Here is a 21,793-nt window from a genome sequence, read left to right on the forward strand (position 1 = left end):
TTTAAAGCGATTTGAAGCATGTTTTATATATTTGGGGGGGGGGCAGAGCTTTGTGACGTCATATTTGAGGGGGGTCTGACTTTTTGTGACGCCGTGTGACAAGGGGGGGGGGGGGTCAAAAATCGTCCAAAAGCGCGTGATGTTGCAGGAGAAAACATTTATTAAAAAGTCTATTTTATTAAGTACAACGTCTTGTCTATATCTATTTAAAGTTGCGCATTTTGATGTGACGTCACATTTCTCAAACCCCCCCCCCCCCCTCGTCACACATCGTCACAAATTTCTGACCCCACCTCCCCCCCTAGGTGCGTGACGTCATTTATGGACGGCCCCTTAGGCTACAATAGACAACAACAACAACAATGCATAGTCTGGAGATTATGAGTGAGTGTGGTGGCCTTGTTGTTGTTGTTGGTGGTGTTGTTGGTGTTGGTGTTGTTGTTGTTGGTGTTGGTGGTGTTGTTGGTGTTGGTGTTGTTGTTGGTGTTGTTGGTGTTGTTGTTGGTGTTGTTGGTGTTGGTGTTGTTGTTGGTGTTGTTGGTGTTGTTGGTGTTGATGGTGTTGTTGTTGTTGTTGGTGTTGTTGGTGTTGTTGTTGGTGTTGTTGGTGTTGTTGGTGTTGTTGTTGTTGGTGTTGTTGTTGGTGTTGTTGGTGTTGTTGGTGTTGTTGTTGGTGTTGTTGTTGGTGTTGATGGTGTTGTTGTTGGTGTTGTTGTTGTTGGTGTTGTTGTTGTTGGTGTTGTTGTTGTTGTTGGTGGTGTTGTTGTTGTTGTTGGTGTTGTTGGTGTTGGTGTTGTTGTTGGTGTTGTTGTTGTTGTTGGTGTTGTTGTTGTTGGTGTTGTTGTTGGTGTTGTTGTTGTTGGTGGTGGTGTTGTTGGTGTTGTTGGTGTTGTTGTTGGTGTTGTTGGTGTTGTTGGTGTTGGTGTTGTTGTTGGTGTTGTTGTTTTTTACGATCAGTGGAAACAAGAAGATGCTCGGTGTAGTCGGCACTTTGCTTCGTTCATCATTTCGTAATAAAAAAAAAACTTTGCTTTATGTAAACCCCCACCTCTCGCTCACTCTGCCGCTCACTCTCTCGCTCTGTTGGTGTTGTTGTTGTTGGTGTGGTTGTTGGTGTTGTTGGTGTGGTTGTTGTTGTTCTCCGGAGACGTGAGCGGCAGAGACACCAAAAGTATTCTCGCACCGAGCTCGCGATGGCGATCAGAGACGCACACCGAGAGAGCCCTCCTCCCATGTCACCACACCGCAGGTCACATTGACTCAATAAGGAACAGAGGCGTAGCTAGGAACTATAAAATTGGCGCCCCCCCCCCCCCCCTTTTAATCACATTTTCCTATTAAATCGAATAAGGAATAACAATTAAATGTTTTATGAAACATTGTATTTAAAGAAGCAAATTTATAGAAATTATATTACATGGGTCACTCAGTCACTCTCATAGACTGGTTGACATAGTCTACAAAATATTATTTTTTATTGATTTCACTGTCGCAAACTGGTCAGTCAGGTAATCAAAATCTGTTTTTCCAATTTTTCTCTTTCAACGCTAAGAAGAGCAAGATCGCTGAGACGATCTTGTCCCATTGAAGCCGCAAATACGACAAAATAATTTTAAATTTGCTGAACGACCGCTCACAGCTTGCAATTGAAACTGCTATTGTTAATACAATATGCAGTGAAGTTCGCAAATTCGGAAATATGTCGTCTCCGAAAAAACACAATAAAACCAAGAAGATCCAAAGGAGTTTCTGGTAGAACTTCATTCCGGTTACTGAGCAGCATTTTGCAATCTCCAATTTCTGTGAAAAGTTCGTGGCCATTGATGTCAGTGTCATAGAAATTTCCAAAATCTGTGCAATTTCGACGAATTGCATCGACATCTGTGTCGGATAGAAGAGTTTTGACGTCCAACAGGAATCCTAATTTGGTGTTCAGGTCTTTTAGTCGTAAAAACCGTGTTGACATCTCCTGTTGAAGTCGATAAAATACGCTCTTCATAACGCGCACAATTTATTTTTCTGGTGAAAGTCCTGCATCTCTTGCCAGTTCTCTTGGCATCTTCCCGACGTCGCCTAATTTTTCTGTCCACATCGATCCCCCAGGCTGTGCATCTTGTTTTGGCATTTTCTACGGCAACTTGGCTCAAATCATCACGAAGCTTGACAAATTCATGCTCCAATGATTCAAGATCAGTTGCTGTTTCCTTGAAATTCATAGTAGGATCCTGTAAGCGCTTCTGAACACGATCAATTTTTCCAAGAATGACATTCCAGAAATGTAATAAAACGATGAAGTTAAAATTTAATACGCATGCCTGTAACTGTTCTGCATCACTTCTGGTTTCAGGCGTCATAGTTACGTCCTCCGATAATTTGTCTAGCAGCCCTACTAGTTCATCCAGTCCTTCATAGATAGCTTTAACAGCTTCTGATCGTGCACTCCAGCGTGTTTCAGGCCGTCGTAGTTTCCGCCACCAAAAAACAGGCCAGTGACTAAGGCTGAAAGACTGCGCCGGTCTGTTGTTTGGGACGTTCTTCCATGTAAGTTATTAATAGGCGTGCATACCAAAATGTAATTACATGACATGTAGACTGTGTGTGGCGGGATATATACACTTTTAGGTTGAGGTGTAGATTTGTGCAGGAGTTTCAGGCTGCCGCGCCCGCCGCAATACGTTATAATGTAACGTTGTAAGCCTCATTTTGGCGCCCCTTTACCTTGGCGCCCGGGGACACATGTACCCCCCTGCCCCCCCTAGCTACGCCTCTGATAAGGAAGTCCTCCCAAATATACATTCAGATTCATCGGCACGTTGTGTGTGTTGCAGGAGGAGATCCGGATGAAGTGTAAAGCTTTAGCGGTGCCACTGATGGAATGTGTAAAGACGTTGAAATTGTTCGGATGTTTTTTTTTGGGGGGGGGGGGCAACTCTGGAAAGGCGTGTACTGCAAACACAATCCTGCGGAAGGAGCTGGTAGGAACGTTGGGTTGCTCGGTCAATGGCCAGGGTCAACGGCGGCGTGGTGTATTCCGCAAATATGCCCGACTGTGAGGGCGGGCACAAGCCGGTGTGAGTAGGTTAAGCGTTGAGTTTTATAAGGGCACCACTGGGTGACCAGCCCCACCCCTCCCAGCCCCTCCCCACCCAGCCCCTCCCCACCCTCCCCACACAGCCCCTCCCCACCCTCCCCACCCAGCCCCTCCCCACTCTCCCCTCCCCACCCAGCCCCTCCCCACCCAGCCCCTCCCTCCCCACCCAGTCCCTCCCTGCACGACGGACACAATAATCCCCTGTGGGCTGGTGTAACCAGGAGGTTCCTACCAGTATAAACTTATTTCAGAATCAGAATATTTATTTATAGTGGGAGGAGGAGGAATCCGATGAGCTATGAAGTTTGTTTTTTCACAGATGCCCAGGAGTGGCAGGAGGTGAGAACGTTCCACAGACTTAAGAACAATAATCCGTAAACACGACAGGAGTGTGCAGAGTCCGAGAAAAGTAAACACATCACTCATACGCACGCCACGCACGACCTCCTGTATACCAAGAGAGGGAGTTGACATCTCCTAGCCACCGTGATGATGAGAGAGAGAGACACGCAAACTCCAAATATACAGAAGCAGGCGTCAGAGTTGGGATCGAACCCACAACCTCCTGCATACCAGGCGAGGTAGTTAACATCTCCTCGCCACCGTGATGATGATGAGAGGGAGACACGCAAACTCCAAATATACAGCAGCAGGCGTCAGAGTCGGGATCGAACCCACAACCTCCTGCATACCAGGCGAGGTAGTTAACATCTCCTAGCCACCGTGATGATGATGACAGAGAGAGAGAGACGCAAACTCCAAATATACAGCAGCAGGCGTCAGGGTCGGAATCGAACCCACGACCTCCTGTACACCAGGCGAGGTAGTTAACATCTCCTAGCCACCGTGATGATGATGAGAGAGAGAGACGCAAACTCCAAATATACAGCAGCAGGCGTCGGGGTCGGGATCTCAGAGCTCCCTCTGAGATGCCTTCTCTTCCGATGACCTCTGAGTGAAGTCCTTCCCCAACCCCCTCTTCTACCACGTGAGAACAACCTCGTAAGTGTCACATGACACTTACGAAGTTGATTTAATATCATGAATCCTTATAAATCAGGGCCTGTGGGTTTTTATAATGTTTGGTTGGTGAGACGTTAGTTAACCTCTTTGGTTCTTTCGGTAAAGTCACGTATAAAGATAAAATAATAAAATAAATAATAGCATACTACGACGTTTCGATTGCAACACAAGCAATCGTCATCAGGTATAAAAGAAATAGCAACAAAAATCTAACCAGAAAACTATAGACAGACATATAAGCAGGCAGATATCACAAAGATACACAGAGAGAGAACACACATAGGCACAAAGAGAGAGATCGTCTCTGTGACGAGGCCTTAAATAGAGAGAGGGGGCGGGGGCGGAGAGAGGGAGGGGGCAGAGAAAAAATTAGCATGTCAATGGGTAAGACGATGCGTGGTACAGTATGCAAGCTTGAAAATTAGGAGAACGGGAGAGAGACACACTAAAATTAAATAACCTAGCAAAATATCGAAATGTAATGTAATGCAACACAGAGAGTCGGTCAACACACAATTAACGCATAGCCTGGTTCATTACGTATTTCAAAGATTGCTAAGTTAGAATTTAAGTGTGAAAATTCCAAAGAGAGGACACAGGCAGAGAGAGAAAACAAAAAACCCAGAGAGAGAGAAAAAAATATAAGCTTAAAACTTCCCCGTAGAAGTGGTTCAATCTTAATTTGGAGCTTTCGTGACTGCAGGGCTTACTCTTTGGTTCTTTCGGTAAAGTCACGTATAAAGATAAAATAATAAAATAAATACTAGCATACTACGACGTAAATACGTAATCAACCAGGCTATGCGTTAATTGTGTGTTGACCGACTCTCTGTGTTGCATTACATTACATTTCGATATTTTGCTAGGTTATTTAATTTTAGTGTGTCTCTCTCCCGTTCTCCTAATATTTTTGGGCTTGCGTACCGTACCACGCGTCGTTGTACTCATTGGCATGCTAATTTTTTATTTGCCCCCACCCTCTCTCCGCCCCCGCCCCCCTCTCTCTATTTAAGGCCTCGTCACAGAGACGTTCTCTCTCTTTGTGCCGATATGTGTTCTCTCTCTGTGTGTCCTTGTGATGTCTGTCTGTTTATATGTCTGTCTATAGTTTTCTGGTTAGATTTGTGTTGCTATTTCTTTTATACCTGATGCTGATTGCTTGTGTTGCAATCGAAACGTCTTAGTATGCAATTATTTATTTTATTATTTTATCTTTATACGTGACTTTCCCTGCAGTCACGAAAGCTCCAAATTAAAATTAACGTTAGTTTAAATGACACAATAAAAATAATAATTACAGAACACATTTTTTTTTACACAATTAAATTTGTTTTAAATTACAACAATAAAAAATAAATTGCACAATTAAAAAACATGTATTACACAATTTTCATAAATATTTAAGTTACACAATAATTTTCATTACCCAATCATTATTTTCCCATTATTAAGTTCTAATACTTCTTGTAAGTTTGAGTTGAGTGGTTCTGTACACAAGGCGTTGTAATTAACATCTCCCAGGCGGGCGTGAAATCCTAGCGACACACGTGGCATATTGTCAGACAGAAGAGATTGAGCCCCCAAAACCCACTGCCCTCCCCCACCTCCCACCACCGCCAACGTTGCCTGCAATGAATGCAAAGCGATTGAAAACATCGACATCTGCTGGTCGCGAGATACAAATTGGTAATGGGCCACAACCTTTATCGAATTGTTGTTGTTCACGTACGACTTGCGACACGTGGAATATTTTCAGACAGAAGTTGATTGGGGTACAAAAATCACCTCCCCCCCCCAAAAAAAGAATAAAATACAGGGCGATTGAAAACAAAGGCGTATGTCACAACACGAAATTGGCACTGGACCACAATGTTTGAGTGACAATTTAAACGCCCACGCACGCATGAGACATTGATGCGGGCAGCAATGAACCTCGGTTTAAAACTGCGCAATGTTCTCACGACTCACAAGACGGGATTTTAAGACGCAGCCGCAAACGTTTGGCTCTAAACAACAAATGGCATCAAATATGTTCGTGTGCATTGATGGACGAACACAAAGTGAATTTCATAACGGAGGATTTTCAACAGCTGATGGTCAAACAGAAACGTAGTTTGAAAACAAAGAGATCGGGGTCTCACTCGCAGACAGAGGGGATTGTCCAGCGGGCGTTACGTCACGAAAGCAAACACGCCCACGTGGCCTTGGACCTTTGCTTCTGAGTGAATCGGGCACCGTCAAAGCAGCCAGAGGGAGACACGGAGAGAGACACGGAGACACGGAGAGAGACACAGAGACACGGAGAGAGACACAGAGACACGGAGAGAGACACGGAGAGAGACACAGAGAGAGACAGAGAGAGACACAGGGAGAGACACAGGGAGAGACACAGAGAGAGACACAGGGAGAGACACAGGGAGAGACACAGGGAGAGACACAGGGAGAGATACAGGGAGAGACACAGGGAGAGACACAGAGAAACACAGAGAAAGACACGGAGAGGGAGACACAGAGACACACAGAGAGAGACACACGGAGGCAGAGAGACACGGAGACAGAGAGACACACGGAGAGAGACACACGGAGAGAGACACGAAGAGAGACACACGAAGAGAGACACAGAAACCGGCAATCAGGTACAGGTGGAAAGGTGGAAAGATACACACGGGTACGTATGTTGTACGCATGTTGTACGTATGTTGTGCGCATGTTGTACGCATGTTGAACTTCTTTCGCACCGTGCGTACGTCGTGTGTAACCAAGCTAATCGGAGGTGTAGGTGTCGAGACATAGAGACACACACAGACGCAGAGATAGAGAGACACATAGACACACAGAGAGACGCAGAGACACGCAGAGACACAGAGACACACACAGACGCAGAGATAGAGAGACACATAGACACACAGAGAAACGCAGAGACACGCAGAGACACAGAGACACACACAGAGACACACAGACACAGAGACACACAAAAAGACACAGAGACAAACAGACAAACACACAGACACATAGACACACAAACGCAGAGACACAGAGACAACAACCGCCATTCGCCACTAGGTGGCTGTGACGTCACCACGACGCTTGTGCCAGGCCAAGTGCACCTTGAGGCCATGTGAAGTGTCGAACGCCCGCTGGCAGGAGGTCACTGGGCAGACCCAGCAGGTGCCACGGGTCGACTGACTGAGATGACCGAGATGACCGAGATGAATGGCTGATGTACCACCTGTGCCCCCTACTGTACCAACTTGCTGTGCTTTAGCCACCCGGCGCTCCGCTCGTTGTTGTGAGCGTCGCTCCTCCGCCCTCCGTTGTTGTTGGAGGGCGACTGCCTCCAACTGCCCAGTAGCGTCCTTCACGAGCCTCCTCCACTGAGGCCGATCTTGACACCGCTGGTACCAGTCATCGGCAAGTCCACTCAGCTCCACGTCCTCCTGTACCACATCACTCCATCTCTTCTCTAGCCCGTGCCATGCCCATTTAGCCCCCTCGATCCGGCCGAACAAAAGCTGTTTAGGCATGCGGTGGCTGGGCATGTGGGCTACATGACCCAGCCAACGCAGCCTTGCCTGCCGGAGGAGCTCACCGATGGGACTTTGCCCAGATCTTTCAAGGATTTGTGAGCTCCTCACAATCCAGCCTGGTTAAACCCAGGATGGATCATAGGCAGGCCAGCCTAAATGTTTCTAACCGGCGAAGATGCTCCATTAGGGGGGTCCACGTTTCGCAAGCGTAGAGAAGGGAGGGAATGACTGGCCGAGAAGACCTGAAGCTTCGTGCGGAGCGACAGACTAGCTTCCACACAGCGTTACGCAACCGATGAAAAGATATTGCCGCTCGACGGAATCGGAGTGAGACCTCCGCTGCCAAACCGGAGCCGGTCATAAGCACACTGCCCAGGTATGGGAAACTCTTCACTCTCTCCACAACTGCCCCATCACCGGTTGGGAGTTGTGGGAGTGGAGTGTCCGATGGTACAAAATATCCAGGCAGGTGTTTAGTTTTGGAGGGGCTTATGATAAGGCCCCACCTCTTAGTGGCACGCTCCAGTTTCAGCAGCAGCGTCTCCAACTCCTCCTCTGAATGAGCAGCTATTACCAAATCATCGGCATACATAATGTGGTTGACCAAGAGGGAGCCATCCCTTGACCGCACCCGGGCATCGATCAGCCTCCCATTATATCTGTACCAAATCGAAATTCCCCCGGTACAGCTATTGAAGGCTTCACGAACTACGTGGTCAAAATAGATGTTAAATAATGTGGGAGCCAGAGGACATCCCTGTCGCACCTCAAGGTGTACAGGGAATGGCTCTGACTCCCGGCCACGTAGTTTTACCCGGGCCCGCTCACCATCATGAAGGTCCTTAATAATCGTGAGCAGAGGGTCAGGGACTCCGAAAGCACGAAGAACAACCCAGAGCCCAGGCCTACTGATGGTATCATAGGCCTTGACCAGGTCAATAAAGTAGAGATGTAGGTCTTGTTGGAATTCCCTATACCTCTGCTGTAGCAGACGGACAGAAAATATGGCATCTGTGCAGGACCGCCCTTTCCTGAAACCGCATTGGGGCCTCCGCAAGCCTCTCCTCTGCGTGCCTAGCAAGGCGATGTTGAATAACCCTTGCCAGGACCTTTCCCGGCACACTGAGGAGTGAGATGCCCCTGTAGTTACAGTCTGTGCGGTCCCCCTTCTTAAAAAGGGGGACCACCAGGGCATCCTTTCAATCCTGCGGAACCCATCCAGTGGTCCAGACTGTTGTTATGATGTCATGTAGGGCAGTCTGTGCACAAACGCCACCCTCCCTCAGCATTTCGCTTGGGAGATCATCTCTGCCCGGTGACTTTTCTGGTCTCAGACTCTGGATCGCGTTCAGTACTTCCTCAACAGATGGCACCTCAGCCAGCCACTCACAGGGGGTGACTTATTCCAATATTTGAGGCACCGCAACCTCAACAGGGTCATCCCCACTTTGTCCCATGGTGTTTTCCAGGCTGAGGGATTTCCCCACCCCCAGGACCTCACAGAAATGCTCAGCAAATCTGCAAACCTGTTCCGGGGGGTCGGAGATTGGATCACCATTTTTTCCCCTAATGATGGTAATAGGTGTGGCGCTGCAGGTTACTTTTTTGATGGAGTTAAAAAGGGATTTGTGATCGCGGGCCACTGAGGCTGACTCCATTTCCTCAGCAACCCGCGACCACCATCCATCCTTGCAGCGCCTCACGGCTCCCGGAACCTCCGAGTGAAGGCTGCGGTAAGCCTCCTCTTTCTCTGACGTGGGATGCTGTAGACGATTAGAGTGGGCCTGTCGCTTTTTCTCAACCATCCCGAACACCTCCTCTGTCAGCCAGGGTCTCTGGGGAGGTCTGGACCGCGTATCCAAAGCAGCCATTGCAGCTGCATGAGTCCCAGTCCTAAACCTCGCCCATTGGGGTTTGGCCAGGAGACGTCATAGACACCTGTCCCCATGGGGCCTCCGGCACAAGCTTATTAGTTACATATTTAATTCGGGGTTTAGTGGTAATTTATTGAAGGTGGAGGGGTTACCAGCCCCTCGCACCCATCCAGAGCCCCCATTTAGCCACTGTGGTGGTCAGAGACGCCATGAAGGGAGAGGCCAATCTGAATTGGCCCTCCCCCCACGGCACTACCCACGACAGCGTTTCCCGTCCGGCACCATGAGGAGGTAGGGGTTTGTTTTTGCCGGACACACACAACAACAACAACCGCCATTCGCCACTAAGTGGCGGTGACGTCACCACGACGCTTGTGCCAGGCCATGTGCATCTTGAGGCCACGTGAAGTGTCGGACGCCCGCTGGCAGGAGGTCACGGGGCAGACCCAGGTGCCACGGGTCAACTTACTGAGATGACCAAGATGACTGGCTGATGTACAACCTGAGCCCCCTACTGTGCCAACTTGCTGTGCTTTAGCCACCCGGCGCTCCGCTCATTGTTGTGAGCGTCGCTCCTCTGCCCTCCGTCGTTGTTGGAGGGTGACTGCCTCCAACTGTCCAGTAGCGTCCTTCACGAGCCTCCTCCAGAGGTCGATCTTGACACCGCTGGTACCAGTCATCGGCAAGTCCACTCAGCTCCACGTCCTGCTGTACCACATCACTCCATCTCTTCTCTAGCTCGTGCCGCGCCCGTTTAGCTCCCTTGATCCGGCCGAACAAAAGCTGTTTCAGCATGCAGTGGCTGGGCATGGGGGCTACATGACCCAGCCAACACAGCCTTGCCTGCCGGAGGAGCTCACCGATGGGACTTTGCCCAGATCTTTTAAGGATTTGTGAGCTCCTCACAAAATCCAGCCTGGTTAAACCCAGGATGGATCGTAGGCAGGCCAGCCTAAATGTTTCCAACCGGTGAAGATGCTCCATTAGGGGGGTCCACGTTTCACAAGTGTAGAGAAGGGAGGGAATGACTGTGGTCGAGAAGACCTGAAGTTTCGTGCGGAGCGACAGACCAGGTAGCGTCCACACAGCGTTACGAAGCCGATGAAAAGATTGCCACTCGACTGATTCGGAGTGAGACCTCTGCTGTTAAACCGGACACACACACGCACTTAGACACATGCACTTAGACACACATGCACTTAGACACACATACTTAGACAGTTTAACACATTGCAGACTTTCGCGATCAGTATTATTCATAATAAAGGTTTTTGGGTTTGATCACATTATTTATAAATGCGTCACAACCCTACACCACCCGACACACAAAATACAAAAAATACTTTTTTTAAAAACACGCTTTAATGAAATGTACTGTCTGAGCTGCCCCTCCCCCTGCCCGCTTCCCCCATTGCCCCTCCCCTCCTTTCACATCCCCCGCCCCTGGGCGTGGCTCCCTGAGGTAGGCCTCGGCAAGGTAAGGTAAAAGTTAAAAGGTAAAAATAATGAGCCTATCTTTACCCTACCTTTTACCTTACCACAATACAATAACTCTACCCTACCTTTTACCCTTTAGCAGGTAAGGTAAAAGGTAAAAAGCAATGAGCTTACCTTTACCCTACCTTTTACCCTTACCCCATACAAATTACCCGATTACAGGGTAATTACTGAGGTACTACACATGAAAAAGGTTTATAACGGTAAATGCCAGGTAGAGCGCTTTAGTCATATAGAATACTCTCGATGATTCCAATTTTACACGCTTTTTTTTAACTCACTCTGTCTGTTGTCGTTGTCATTGTTGTTGTCGTCTTGTCGTCGCTGTCGTATCCTCAAATCTTGTAACTCAATTTTAACCCACTTCCTAATGTGGTATCGACTGCAAACTTGGTATACTTATGTCATACTGATGACAATATACTCTATCATAAGAAATGTATATATTTTTAAACGTTATTTTTAATATGTTATGTTTGGGCTTGGGTCTAAATGTCCACGCTCAACTGACGTTGGCTGTAATTGGCCACGGTCCCTTACGTTGTGGCAAGCTTCAGGGCCACTTCCTGGAGTCGTGGAGATCTGCCACTACTAGTACATTTAATAAAAGCGTGTTTAAAAATATATATTAATAATTAAATGGAGGCCACGGACTGCTCCACGGAGCTTTTAGCGGTAAATAAGGCACCGTATTAACCGGGTAATATTTCACGCTCCCTTTACCCTACCGGGTAATTCTTTCGAGCTACCTTTACCCTACCCTTTACCTTACCCCTTGGCATGTCGACACCTTTACCCTTTACCTTTACCCTTTTACCCGGTAAAAAGGGTAAATTACCTTACCTTGCCGAGGCCTACCCTGAGGCTTGCCGTGAGGTAAGGAACCACGTGGTGATTTACAGAAAACGTCAGTTGAGCGTGGACAATTAGAGCCGTACAAAATATTGTTTACAAATATTTACTTGTAATTTTCAATGATAGAATATAGTATTGTCATCAGTATGACATAGCTATACCAAGATTGCAGTCGCTACGACATTGGGAATACGGTTGAAATTGAGTTACAAATTTTTTGGATACGACAACACATACAGAAAGTTAAATAAAAACGTGTAAAAAGTTTGAAAAGATATGTTTTGGATTTTTTATGATAGAATATCGTGTTGTCATAAGTATGACACGGCTATTTCATGTTTGCAGTTGATAGCACATTGGGAAGTGTGTAAAAATTGAGTTACAAGATTTCTTTTTTGAGGATACAACAGACGAAGTGAGTTAAATAAAAGTGTAAAAAAATGTGTCACGTTAACAAAACGCCAATGAGTGACTTCTTCTTCAGTTTGAAGAGTGAATCCACAACATTTAGAATTTGAGTTGTATGACGTTTCTTCAGCCTCCCACTCCCAGGCCCGCCCACTTCTCCCCCCCCCCCTCTCTATCTCTCCCCCCCTTGCTCCTCCCCCTTCTCTTACCTATGTAGTGACATAAGAAGGGAGGGGCTGCTGGGGGCTCTGGGACCCTGGGCGGGCCAGGCGCTTAAGCCTCTTGGCGCCAGGCGCTGGGTTCCCAGGCGGGGCAGACGCTTAAGCCTCTTGGCGCCAGGCGTTGGGTTCCCGGGTGGCCCAGGCGCTTAAGCCGCTTGGCGTCGCCAAAGGGGGGGGCTGTGTGTGCTCTGTGGGAGATCTGGGGGCGCACACGGCCCCACCCCTCGTTGGGGACTAGGCATAAAAGGGGAGCTCCCTGGACGATCAGGGCCAGTTGTAGCTCAAGACCCAAGACCCAAGACCAGCCATCTGAGGACCCTGGGATGCTGTGAGAGCGAGTGGTGGGACTCTGGAACTCCCGACTCTACTGCCTTGTGAGGGCGAGTTCCAGAGCCTAGCCAGAGTAGTGTATCTAGGCTGTGTACCTAGGCTGTGTACCTGGGAGTTGTTACAGAGTATCAGGACTGTTGGACTGTTGGAGTGCTGTTGGATTGTAATAAAGAAGTTACCTCTACAAGTGTCTCCGGAACCCGTTACATTTGGCGTCAGAAGTGGCTATGGAGACAAGTAAGCCACGTACCTTCAGTCCTGACGGCGATGTCGAGGAGCAAGCAGTGATGGGGCGGCCAACGCCGGCCGACAGCGACGCTGCACCGCCGGCCGACAGCGACGCTGCACCGCCGGCCGACAACCACGCTGCACCGCCGGCTGAGCAGCTGTCTGCTCCGCCGACCGTCCCCTCTCCAGCGTCGGGAGCAGAGATGGAGGAGGCGCTGCTTCGCCTCGCAGAGCTGCTCTGCGCCACCGCCTCTCTCCTGGGCGGGATGCGGGGCTCACAGGCGATGGCGGGAGGGAGAGAGGAGGCACGGCGCTCGCCCGAGCCCGCCGCCGCTATTCCCGCCACCGGCGTTCCCCCCACGAATGTGAGGGATGCTTCCGGGTGTGTCGTCACTTTTGCCGGGGGAGCAATGACCGCTGGGAGCAACGTCACTTCCGGGCCCAGCGTGGTCCAACCAAACAACGCCGGGTCATCAGCGCTGCGACCTTCACTGCCGGACGACAGCTGGCTTAAACCTAGCATACCGCGTCATCAGCGCTGCGACCGGACAGTGAGGGCGCCATTCTTACTGTAACCGGCGCCGGGGCCGGCACATCGACCGACACGCTGGTCGCCGCCTTTGCTGCTCTGGCCAAAGGTTGGAGGTCGGGAGACCAGGCCCCTGACACTTCGTCCATTTATGCGCTCCGGATTAATGATTTTTGTTGACATTTTCTTCGTTGTCGTCGGGGAGTCGTGATTGTTGTTGGGTAAACTGTGTGGAGCTTCGCTCGTGAGTGTTGTCAATGTGTGTGCGAAACTTTGCTTGTGATTCTTAACAATGTAGGGTTTGTATTGAGCTTTGTTCGTGATTGTTAATGTATAGCTTGTGCTGTCATTGTTAACGATGTATAGACTGTGTGGGGCATTTATCTTGAGATGGTGACATGCTGCCAAGGATTTGGAATTGTCATGCTGGCTCTCAAATATCTTGGGGTGCAGATCCTGACCAGGATGGCCCAGCGGGTGGTGCGTGTCTAACACGAGAGTTGTGGTCCCGTCATGCTATGGCTGACGGCTCGACCTGACAGCCCGGAGATAGAGACACTCCGTGGCATGTCTAGCCTAGTGGGCTGTGTGCTCACATGGCTCGGAGAGTGTGGTCCCGTCATGCTATGGCTGACGGCTTGACCTGACAGCCCGGAGATTGAAACACTCCGTGGCATGTCTAGCCGAGTGGGCTGTGCGCTCACATGGCTCGGAGAGTGTGGTCCCGTCATGAAATGGCTGACGGCTTGACCTGACGGCCCGAAGGTTGAGACTCTCCGTGGTGCGTCTGGAGCAGTAGGCTCGCCCTGACGGCCCGAAGATTGAAACACTCCGAGGCGCGTTGAAACAGTGGGCTGGAGATTCGTGGTGTTCAGGTGTAGTTGTCCCGTTACGTTGGGACTGTATCCCTCAGTTGGTAGGGTGCATGTTGTGCAGGGAGTGAACGATGGGTCATCTCAGCTCGGTCGGTACAGCTATATGCTGCGATGCGAGTCTTGGAGAGAGATTGGGTCATCTCAGCTCGGTCGGTACAGCTATATGCTGCGATGCGAGTCTTGGAGAGAGAGTGGGTCGTCTCAGCTCAGTCGGTACAGCTATATGCTGCGATGCAAGTCTTGGAGAGAGACTGGGTCGTCTCAGCTCGGTCGGTACAGCTATATGCTGCGATGCGAGTCTTGGAGAGAGACTGGGTCGTCTCAGCTCGGTCGGTACAGCTATATGCTGCGATGCGAGTCTTGAAGAGAGACTGGGTCTCAGCTCGGTTGGTACAGCTATATGCTGCGATGCGAGTCTTGAAGAGAGACTGGGTCTCAGCTCGGTTGGTACAGCTATATGCTGCGATGCGAGTCTTGGAGAGAGACTGGGTTGAAGTTCCCCCGATATGGCCGATGCGTGCTATTGGTTGTGACGCCGCGTTGGAAAGGCGGGGGGGTGCTAACGGTTGACATGTAATGTCGGTGGTGGTCCTCATTGAGGGCTGCTGGGACGCAAGCACGGGATGCCTTAGAGATGCGGTTCGCACGTGCGGCCACCATTTCTGGACAGGAGCAGGCAGATTTATTTTGTTTGTGTCATGTCAATTTTATATATATATTTTAAAATGTAGATACTGGAGCAGCCCTGAAGTGCGACTTCTTTGCCCAGTACATGGGTCGGCCCTGAAGTACGACTTCTCGACCCGGGACGTAGACAGACGTCCGGATTAGTGTGTGTAGAGGGATGCTCGACATGTTGGTCTTCGCCTTCTCTCCACCTGACGGATGGGAGGCTGGCAGGGTGGTGTGGAACCCTGCCATCCATGCAGTGGTTGTGCATCCAACGCGTCGGAATCTGTATATTTGTTGTTAATTCCCCGTTTTCTATGCGGATCCCGAGGAGGGCTAGGTGTGCTGCGGGTCGTTTGTTCACGTGTAATTGCTTCACCTTTTTGTTGATTGATGCTTGTATATAGTGTAAAGTTGTACAGGTTGGTTATGGTATTTATGGTTGCTTTCTTGTTCTCTTTTCTTTTCCTGTTGAGGCTCGCATGTTTTTTTTCTCTCTCTCCCTTTGGTTAATTTAAACTTTCTAATTATTGACAGCCGGGACGGCTGGAGGCTACATAGAGGAGGGTAATGTAGTGACATAAGAAGGGAGGGGCTGCTGGGGGCTCTGGGACCCTGGGCGGGCCAGGCGCTTAAGCCTCTTGGCGTCAGGCGCTGGGTTCCCAGGCGGGGCAGACTATTAAGCCTCTTGGCGCCAGGCGTTGGGTTCCCGGGTGGCCCAGGCGCTTAAGCCGCTTGGCGCCGCCAAAGGGGGGGGCTGTGTGTGCTCTGTGGGATATCTGGGGGCGCACACGGCCCCACCCCTCGTTGGGGACTAGGCATAAAAGGGGAGCTCCCTGGACGATCAGGGCCAGTTGTAGCTCAAGACCCAAGACCCAAGACCAGCCATCTGAGGACCCTGGGATGCTGTGAGAGCGAGTGGTGGGACTCTGGAACTCCCGACTCTACGTCCTTGTGAGGGCGAGTTCCAGACCGTAGCCGGAGTAGTGTATCTAGGCTGTGTACCTAGGCTGTGTACCTGGGAGTTGTTACAGAGTATCAGGACTGTTGGACTGTTGGAGTGCTGTTGGATTGTAATAAAGAAGTTACCTCTACAAGTGTCTCCGGAACCCGTTACACCTATATAGCCTCTTGTCACAGCAGCCATTTTGCCCACTTCAGAAATTGTTTCTTGCTGTGGTTGTCCCACCTGATGACGGACGCTTGTGTTGCGCCCGAAACGTCGTGATTTAATTTGTTTTGTTTTCTACCTACGTGACTTTACCGAAAGAACCAAAGCGCATGGGTCCCTGCAGTCACGAAAACTTCAAATCTAGATGTTACATGCAGCATCATCCGGCGATTTGCCAGAATAGTGAAGCCACCCACGTCCGTCCGGTCTTAAATAGTGCCGGGTGACGTCATCGTCGTTGAACCCCATCAGGATTCGAGATCAGAGACAGACGTGGGGGGGGGTTATTGTAATTTATAATAGACTAGCTTTACTACCCGGCTTCGCCCGGGATTCACCACGCCCAGCCGCCTTTGTCTCCCCAGTGGCGATGTTCACGCACCACATCAGTTACTCGTTTGAGGCTGAGTCGACCTAGGGGAGGCCCAGGACCGGTTGAAATAATTGTCATCACTGGTGGTGGCCGTGAGTTGGAATCGAACTCGGGTCGCCGGGTTCGTAGCGCGGCGTAGCGCCACCCGCTACACTACAATGTGTTACACTTCCACATACGCGGGTCACGTGACAGATGTGACGTCACAGCTCACTTGCCGTGCAAAAAACATATGCATTATTGAGCTCCACCCCCCCAAAAAAAACAAAAGTGTATTTTTCTAATTTTGTGCATGGTGTACAGTCTGGAAAGTAGCCACATGGCAAATTTCAAGTTTGTTGCATGTCGGGAAGTACGCTAAACATTTTGAACAGACGCACATAATCACAACTTTGCCTTTTATATATATATGGAGATCAGTCATCAGTTCATTAGTATGTGATTCCTCTAGAAGGAATTGTAATACGTATTGTGTATTACTTAATAATACGCTTACCGGCTGCGCTAAGTCTGGAGCTATCAGAGCGGTTACAATTATTTGAATTCTTCTCAATTTCAATTGATTCTCTCACTAATCTTGGCCAGTAATAATTAGTTTTACACGACACTTCAACGTTAACAAAATCAATTGAGTGTCCTTGTTGGCAAGCATGCTCTGTCACTGCTGACAGCTGTGTTTGAGGTAATTTAATGTTCCTTTGGTGTTCTTTTAGTCTTACGCTGATGTTACGTGCCGTCTGTCCAATATAGCATTTACCGCATAAGCAATTGATCCGATATACACCTTCTGTTGATAATTTCGGTATTTAATCTTTCGTACAAGACACTAGTCTTTGAATTTTGTGTACCGTACCAAATCTCACTTTAATGTTTTGCTTTTACAAAACACGGGCTAATTTGTCAGTTACTCCTGAGATATATGGCATTTTAATTGTTTTGATAAGCTGATCACTTTCAGCGGTATTGTTGTTCGATCTTGATTTGGCATCCAACGCTCTGTTAATTTGAGCATCATTGTAGCCGTTAAGTCGTAGCGCTTCTTTAACACGTTTAATCTCTCTCCTTAGACTTTCACCATCTGACACTGTCTTTGCCCGATGTGTGAGCGTCTTGACGAGAGAGGATTTCTGTGCTGGGCGATGATTCAAATCTGCGTTCAGATAGGCACACAGTCGTTACCGAAAGGGAACGCACACCACCACCCTCATAAACCTCCACCTACTCCACCTCCTCAACCTCCTCCATCTCCTCTAACCTCCTCATTGTGCTTCCCCCTTCCTCCCACCCCTGCTCGCCCAGGCAAGGCGAGTGCGTGAGTGTGCATGAGTGTGCATGAGTGTGAGTGTGCGTGAGTGTGCGTGAGTGTGTGTGAGTGTGCGTGAGTGCGTGAGAGTGTGAGTGTGCGTGAGTGCGTGAGTGTGCGTGAGTGTGCGTGAGTGTGCGTGAGTGTGCGTGAGTGTGTGAGTGTGCGTGAGTGTGTGAGTGTGCGTGAGTGTGCGTGAGTGTGTGTGAGTGTGTGTGAGTGTGTGAGTGAGTGTGCGTGAGTGTGTGAGTGTGCGTCAGGTCTCGGCGGTGTCTCTCTGGCGATGTCGTCGCTGTTGTCGGACCGCGGACGCCGCTGCAGCGCCCGCGGCCACACTCGCTCCGTGCTCGCTGCGCTGGACGCACAGCGCCACGCCGCCACCGGCACCTCCACCGCCACCTCCACCGCCACCTCCACCGCCACCGCCGCCTTCTCGGCATCTCTGTGCGACGTGCGACTCCGCGCCGGCGCCCGCAGTTTCCCGGCTCACCGCGCCGTCCTCGCCGCCTGCAGCGACTACTTCAGGGTACGGCGGAGGTCGCAGACGGGTTTTGATTCCTTACCCGTACCCGGCCGCACCAGGGTCGCAAACGGGTACCCGTACCCTACCCGATACCTGGCTACCTGTACCCGGCCGGGGTACGGGTACCCGATTGCGACCTCTGGGATGAAGCCATGTTGCAGGCGCAGGTGGGTTGATTCTAGGAACTTGAATTGTGAGAAGAGACAAGACGTTGGGAAATGAGTGACAAACGGTGACTCACCAGTGATTCACGGCCTACCCGTACCCGTACCCGGCCGCACCAGGGTCGCAAACGGGTACCCGTACCCTACCCGATACCCGGCTACCCGTACCCGGCCGGGTATCGGGTAGGGTACGGGTATCCGATTGCGACCTCTGGGATGAAGCCATGTTGCAGGCGCGGGTGGGTTGATTCTAGGAACTTGAATTGTGAGAAGAGACAAGACGTTGGGAAATGAGTGACAAACGGTGACTCACCAGTGACTCACGGCCTACCCGTACCCGTACCCGGCCGCACCAGGGTCGCAAACGGGTACCCGTACCCGTACCCGGCCGGGTACGGGTAGCCGGGTATCAGGTAGGGTACGGGTATCGGGTACCCGATTGTGACCTCTGGGGTACGGCGGCCGCGGACCGGCGGGACAGGAAGGGGATCCGACGCCGGAGAGAGACGCGGCGCACGACTTGAGATGTCCTGGCGCTGCAGGACAGAGAGAGAGTGGTTAACGACAAGCGAGGGAATGTGGGGTGGACGCACCTACTACTACGACTGCCACTACTAGGGCTATCTGCCAATGGGTGGTGATGATGATGCACTACACTATACACTACACTATTATACTGGTAGGAACGAAGTGAACCAGCCTACAATAGATGATATCGTCTGTCCGTCCGTCCGTCCGTCTGATTAGGTGTAGCAACATCGCCCCCTACTGCAAACACTTGGCAGGACCCTACAAAAACCTTTAGACTCAGTGACGCTTTCCTGGCTAAACAAGTGTAACATTCCCTTATTTTATAATTCCCTGAGATAGCTTTTAATTAAAAAAACCTTTAGAATCAGTGACGCTTTCCTGGCTAAACAAGTGTAACATTCCCTTATAATTCCCTGAGATAGCTTTTAATTAAAACATTTAAATAAAAAATTAACTCACAGCGGCCTAAAGCCTACAGCTAGGCCTAAAGCATAGAACTAGGCCTCAAACTCTCCCTTCGTATCGTACCCCCGCGTGTGTGAAAGGGAGTTAATGTTTAACAATGTTACATTCCCTGATGTTTTTAAATAGAAACATTTACATTTAAAGCTTTTACATTAATAATTAAAACATTTAAATTAAAAATTAACTCACAGCGGCCTAAAGCCTACAGCTAGGCCTAAAGCCTAGAACTAGGCCTCAAACTCTCCCTTCGTATCGTACCCCCGCCTGTGTGAAAGGGAGTTAATGTTTAACAATGTTACATTCCCTGATGTTTTTAAATAGAAACATTTACATTTAAAGCTTTTACATTAATAATTAGAACATTTAAATTACAAATTAACTCACAGCGGCCTAAAGCCTACAGCTAGGCCTAAAGCCTAGAACTAGGCCTCAAACTCTCCCTTCGTATCGTCCGATTAGGTGTAGCAACATCGCCCCATACTGCAAACACTTGGCAGGACACTACAAAAACCTTTACACTCAGTGAGGCTTTCCTGGCTAAACAAGTGTAATAATACATTATGTTTATATTCTTTGGTTATTCGTTCCTACCAGCCCACCCCGCAGGGACCTGTTACAGTACACTGTAGACTACATTATACACTACACTATACACTACACTATTATACAGTATACTGTAGACTACATTATACACTACACTATACACTACACTATTATACAATACACTGTAGACTACATTATACACTACACTATACACTATTATACAGTACACTGTAGACTACATTATACACTACACTATACACTATTATACAATACACTGTACACTACATTATACACTATACACTACACTATTATACAATACAATGTAGTGTATAGTAGTGTATTGTGTAGTAGTGTAGTATGTAGCAGAGGTGGGACAAAGTCATTGTTATGCAAGTCCAAGTCGAGTCGCAAGTCATCAAATTCATGACTCGAGTCTGACTCGAGTCCAAGTCACATGACTCGAGTCCACATCTCATAGGTGGGACAAAGTCATTGTTATGCAAGTCCAAGTCGAGTCGCAAGTCATCAAATTCATGACTCGAGTCTGACTCGAGTCCAAGTCACATGACTCGAGTCCACACCTCTGGTATGTAGTGTATAGTAGTGTAGTATGTAGTGTATAGTAGTGTATAGTGTATAGTAGTGTATAGTAGTGTAGTATGTAGTGTGTATGTATCTTGAACTCCTTTCGCACCGGAGGTGCGGGGGAAGGAAAATACAACAACAATAACAATCAGTTGTAAGTAAATTATTTTTGAATTTAGATTTGATGACAACGATGATGATGATTGGTTCCAAAAGCCTGCGTGTTCAACAGGCTGTTAAAGGCTACACGGATGTATGGAGGGGGCAGAAGCAGGAGATGGAGATCTTTGTCTTTGCAGGCAATGTTCAGCATCTCGATGCTGGAGAGCGGTGCCGAGGAGATCTCTCTCAAGGGGATCAGCGCCCTCGGTCTTCGGCACGTGCTCGACTTTGCCTACACGGGGCAGGTGGGCTCGCACCCGGCGCGATCGGGAGCGGAGTTCGCGGATCGATCGGGAGCGGAGTTCACGGAGCGATCGGTAGCGGAGTTCACGGAGCGATCGGTAGCGGGGTTCACGGAGCGATCGGGAGCGGAGTTCACGGAGCGATCGGGAGCGGAGTTCACGGAGCGATCGGGAGCGGAGTTCACGGAGCGATCGGGAGCGGAGTTCACGGAGCGATCGGTAGCGGAGTTCACGGAGCGATCGGTAGCGGAGTTCACGGAGCGATCGGTAGCGGGGTTCACGGAGCGATCGGGAGCGGAGTTCACGGAGCGATCGGGAGCGGAGTTCGCGGAGCGATCGGGAGCGGAGTTCGCGGAGCGATCGGGAGCGGAGTTCGCGGATCGATCGGGAGCGGAGTTCGCGGATCGATCGGGAGCGGAGTTCGCGGATCGATCGGGAGCGGAGTTCGCGGAGCGATCGGGAGCGGAGTTCGCGGCGCGATCGGGAGCGGAGTTCGCGGAGCGATCGGGAGCGGAGTTCGCGGATCGATCGGGAGCGGAGTTCGCGGAGCGATCGGGAGCGGAGTTCGCGGATCGATCGGGAGCGGAGTTCGCGGATCGATCGGG

At 49.7% G+C, this 21,793-nt stretch overlaps 1 protein-coding gene across 2 annotated transcripts in view; it reads left to right on the plus strand.

Annotated features, from left to right (window-relative positions):
• Positions 1–6,324: 6,324 nt before the first annotated feature.
• The window catches only part of KLHL32 (kelch like family member 32), a 37,716-nt gene continuing 22,247 nt past the window's right edge, over positions 6,325–21,793 (plus strand). The window contains exons 1-3 of one of the 2 annotated variants that reach the window (XM_078880319.1): positions 6,325–6,781; positions 17,970–18,499; positions 21,084–21,191. In XM_078880319.1, coding sequence (XP_078736445.1) covers positions 18,257–18,499; positions 21,084–21,191 — 351 coding nt within the window. In that variant the 5' untranslated portion in view covers positions 6,325–6,781; positions 17,970–18,256. The remainder of the gene's footprint in view (positions 6,782–17,969; positions 18,500–21,083; positions 21,192–21,793) is intronic. The other variant, XM_078880320.1, reaches the window with a different exon arrangement.

This window comes from Lampetra fluviatilis, chromosome 57 (assembly GCF_964198595.1).
Source record: "Lampetra fluviatilis chromosome 57, kcLamFluv1.1, whole genome shotgun sequence".
Lineage (NCBI taxonomy): Eukaryota > Metazoa > Chordata > Hyperoartia > Petromyzontiformes > Petromyzontidae > Lampetra > Lampetra fluviatilis.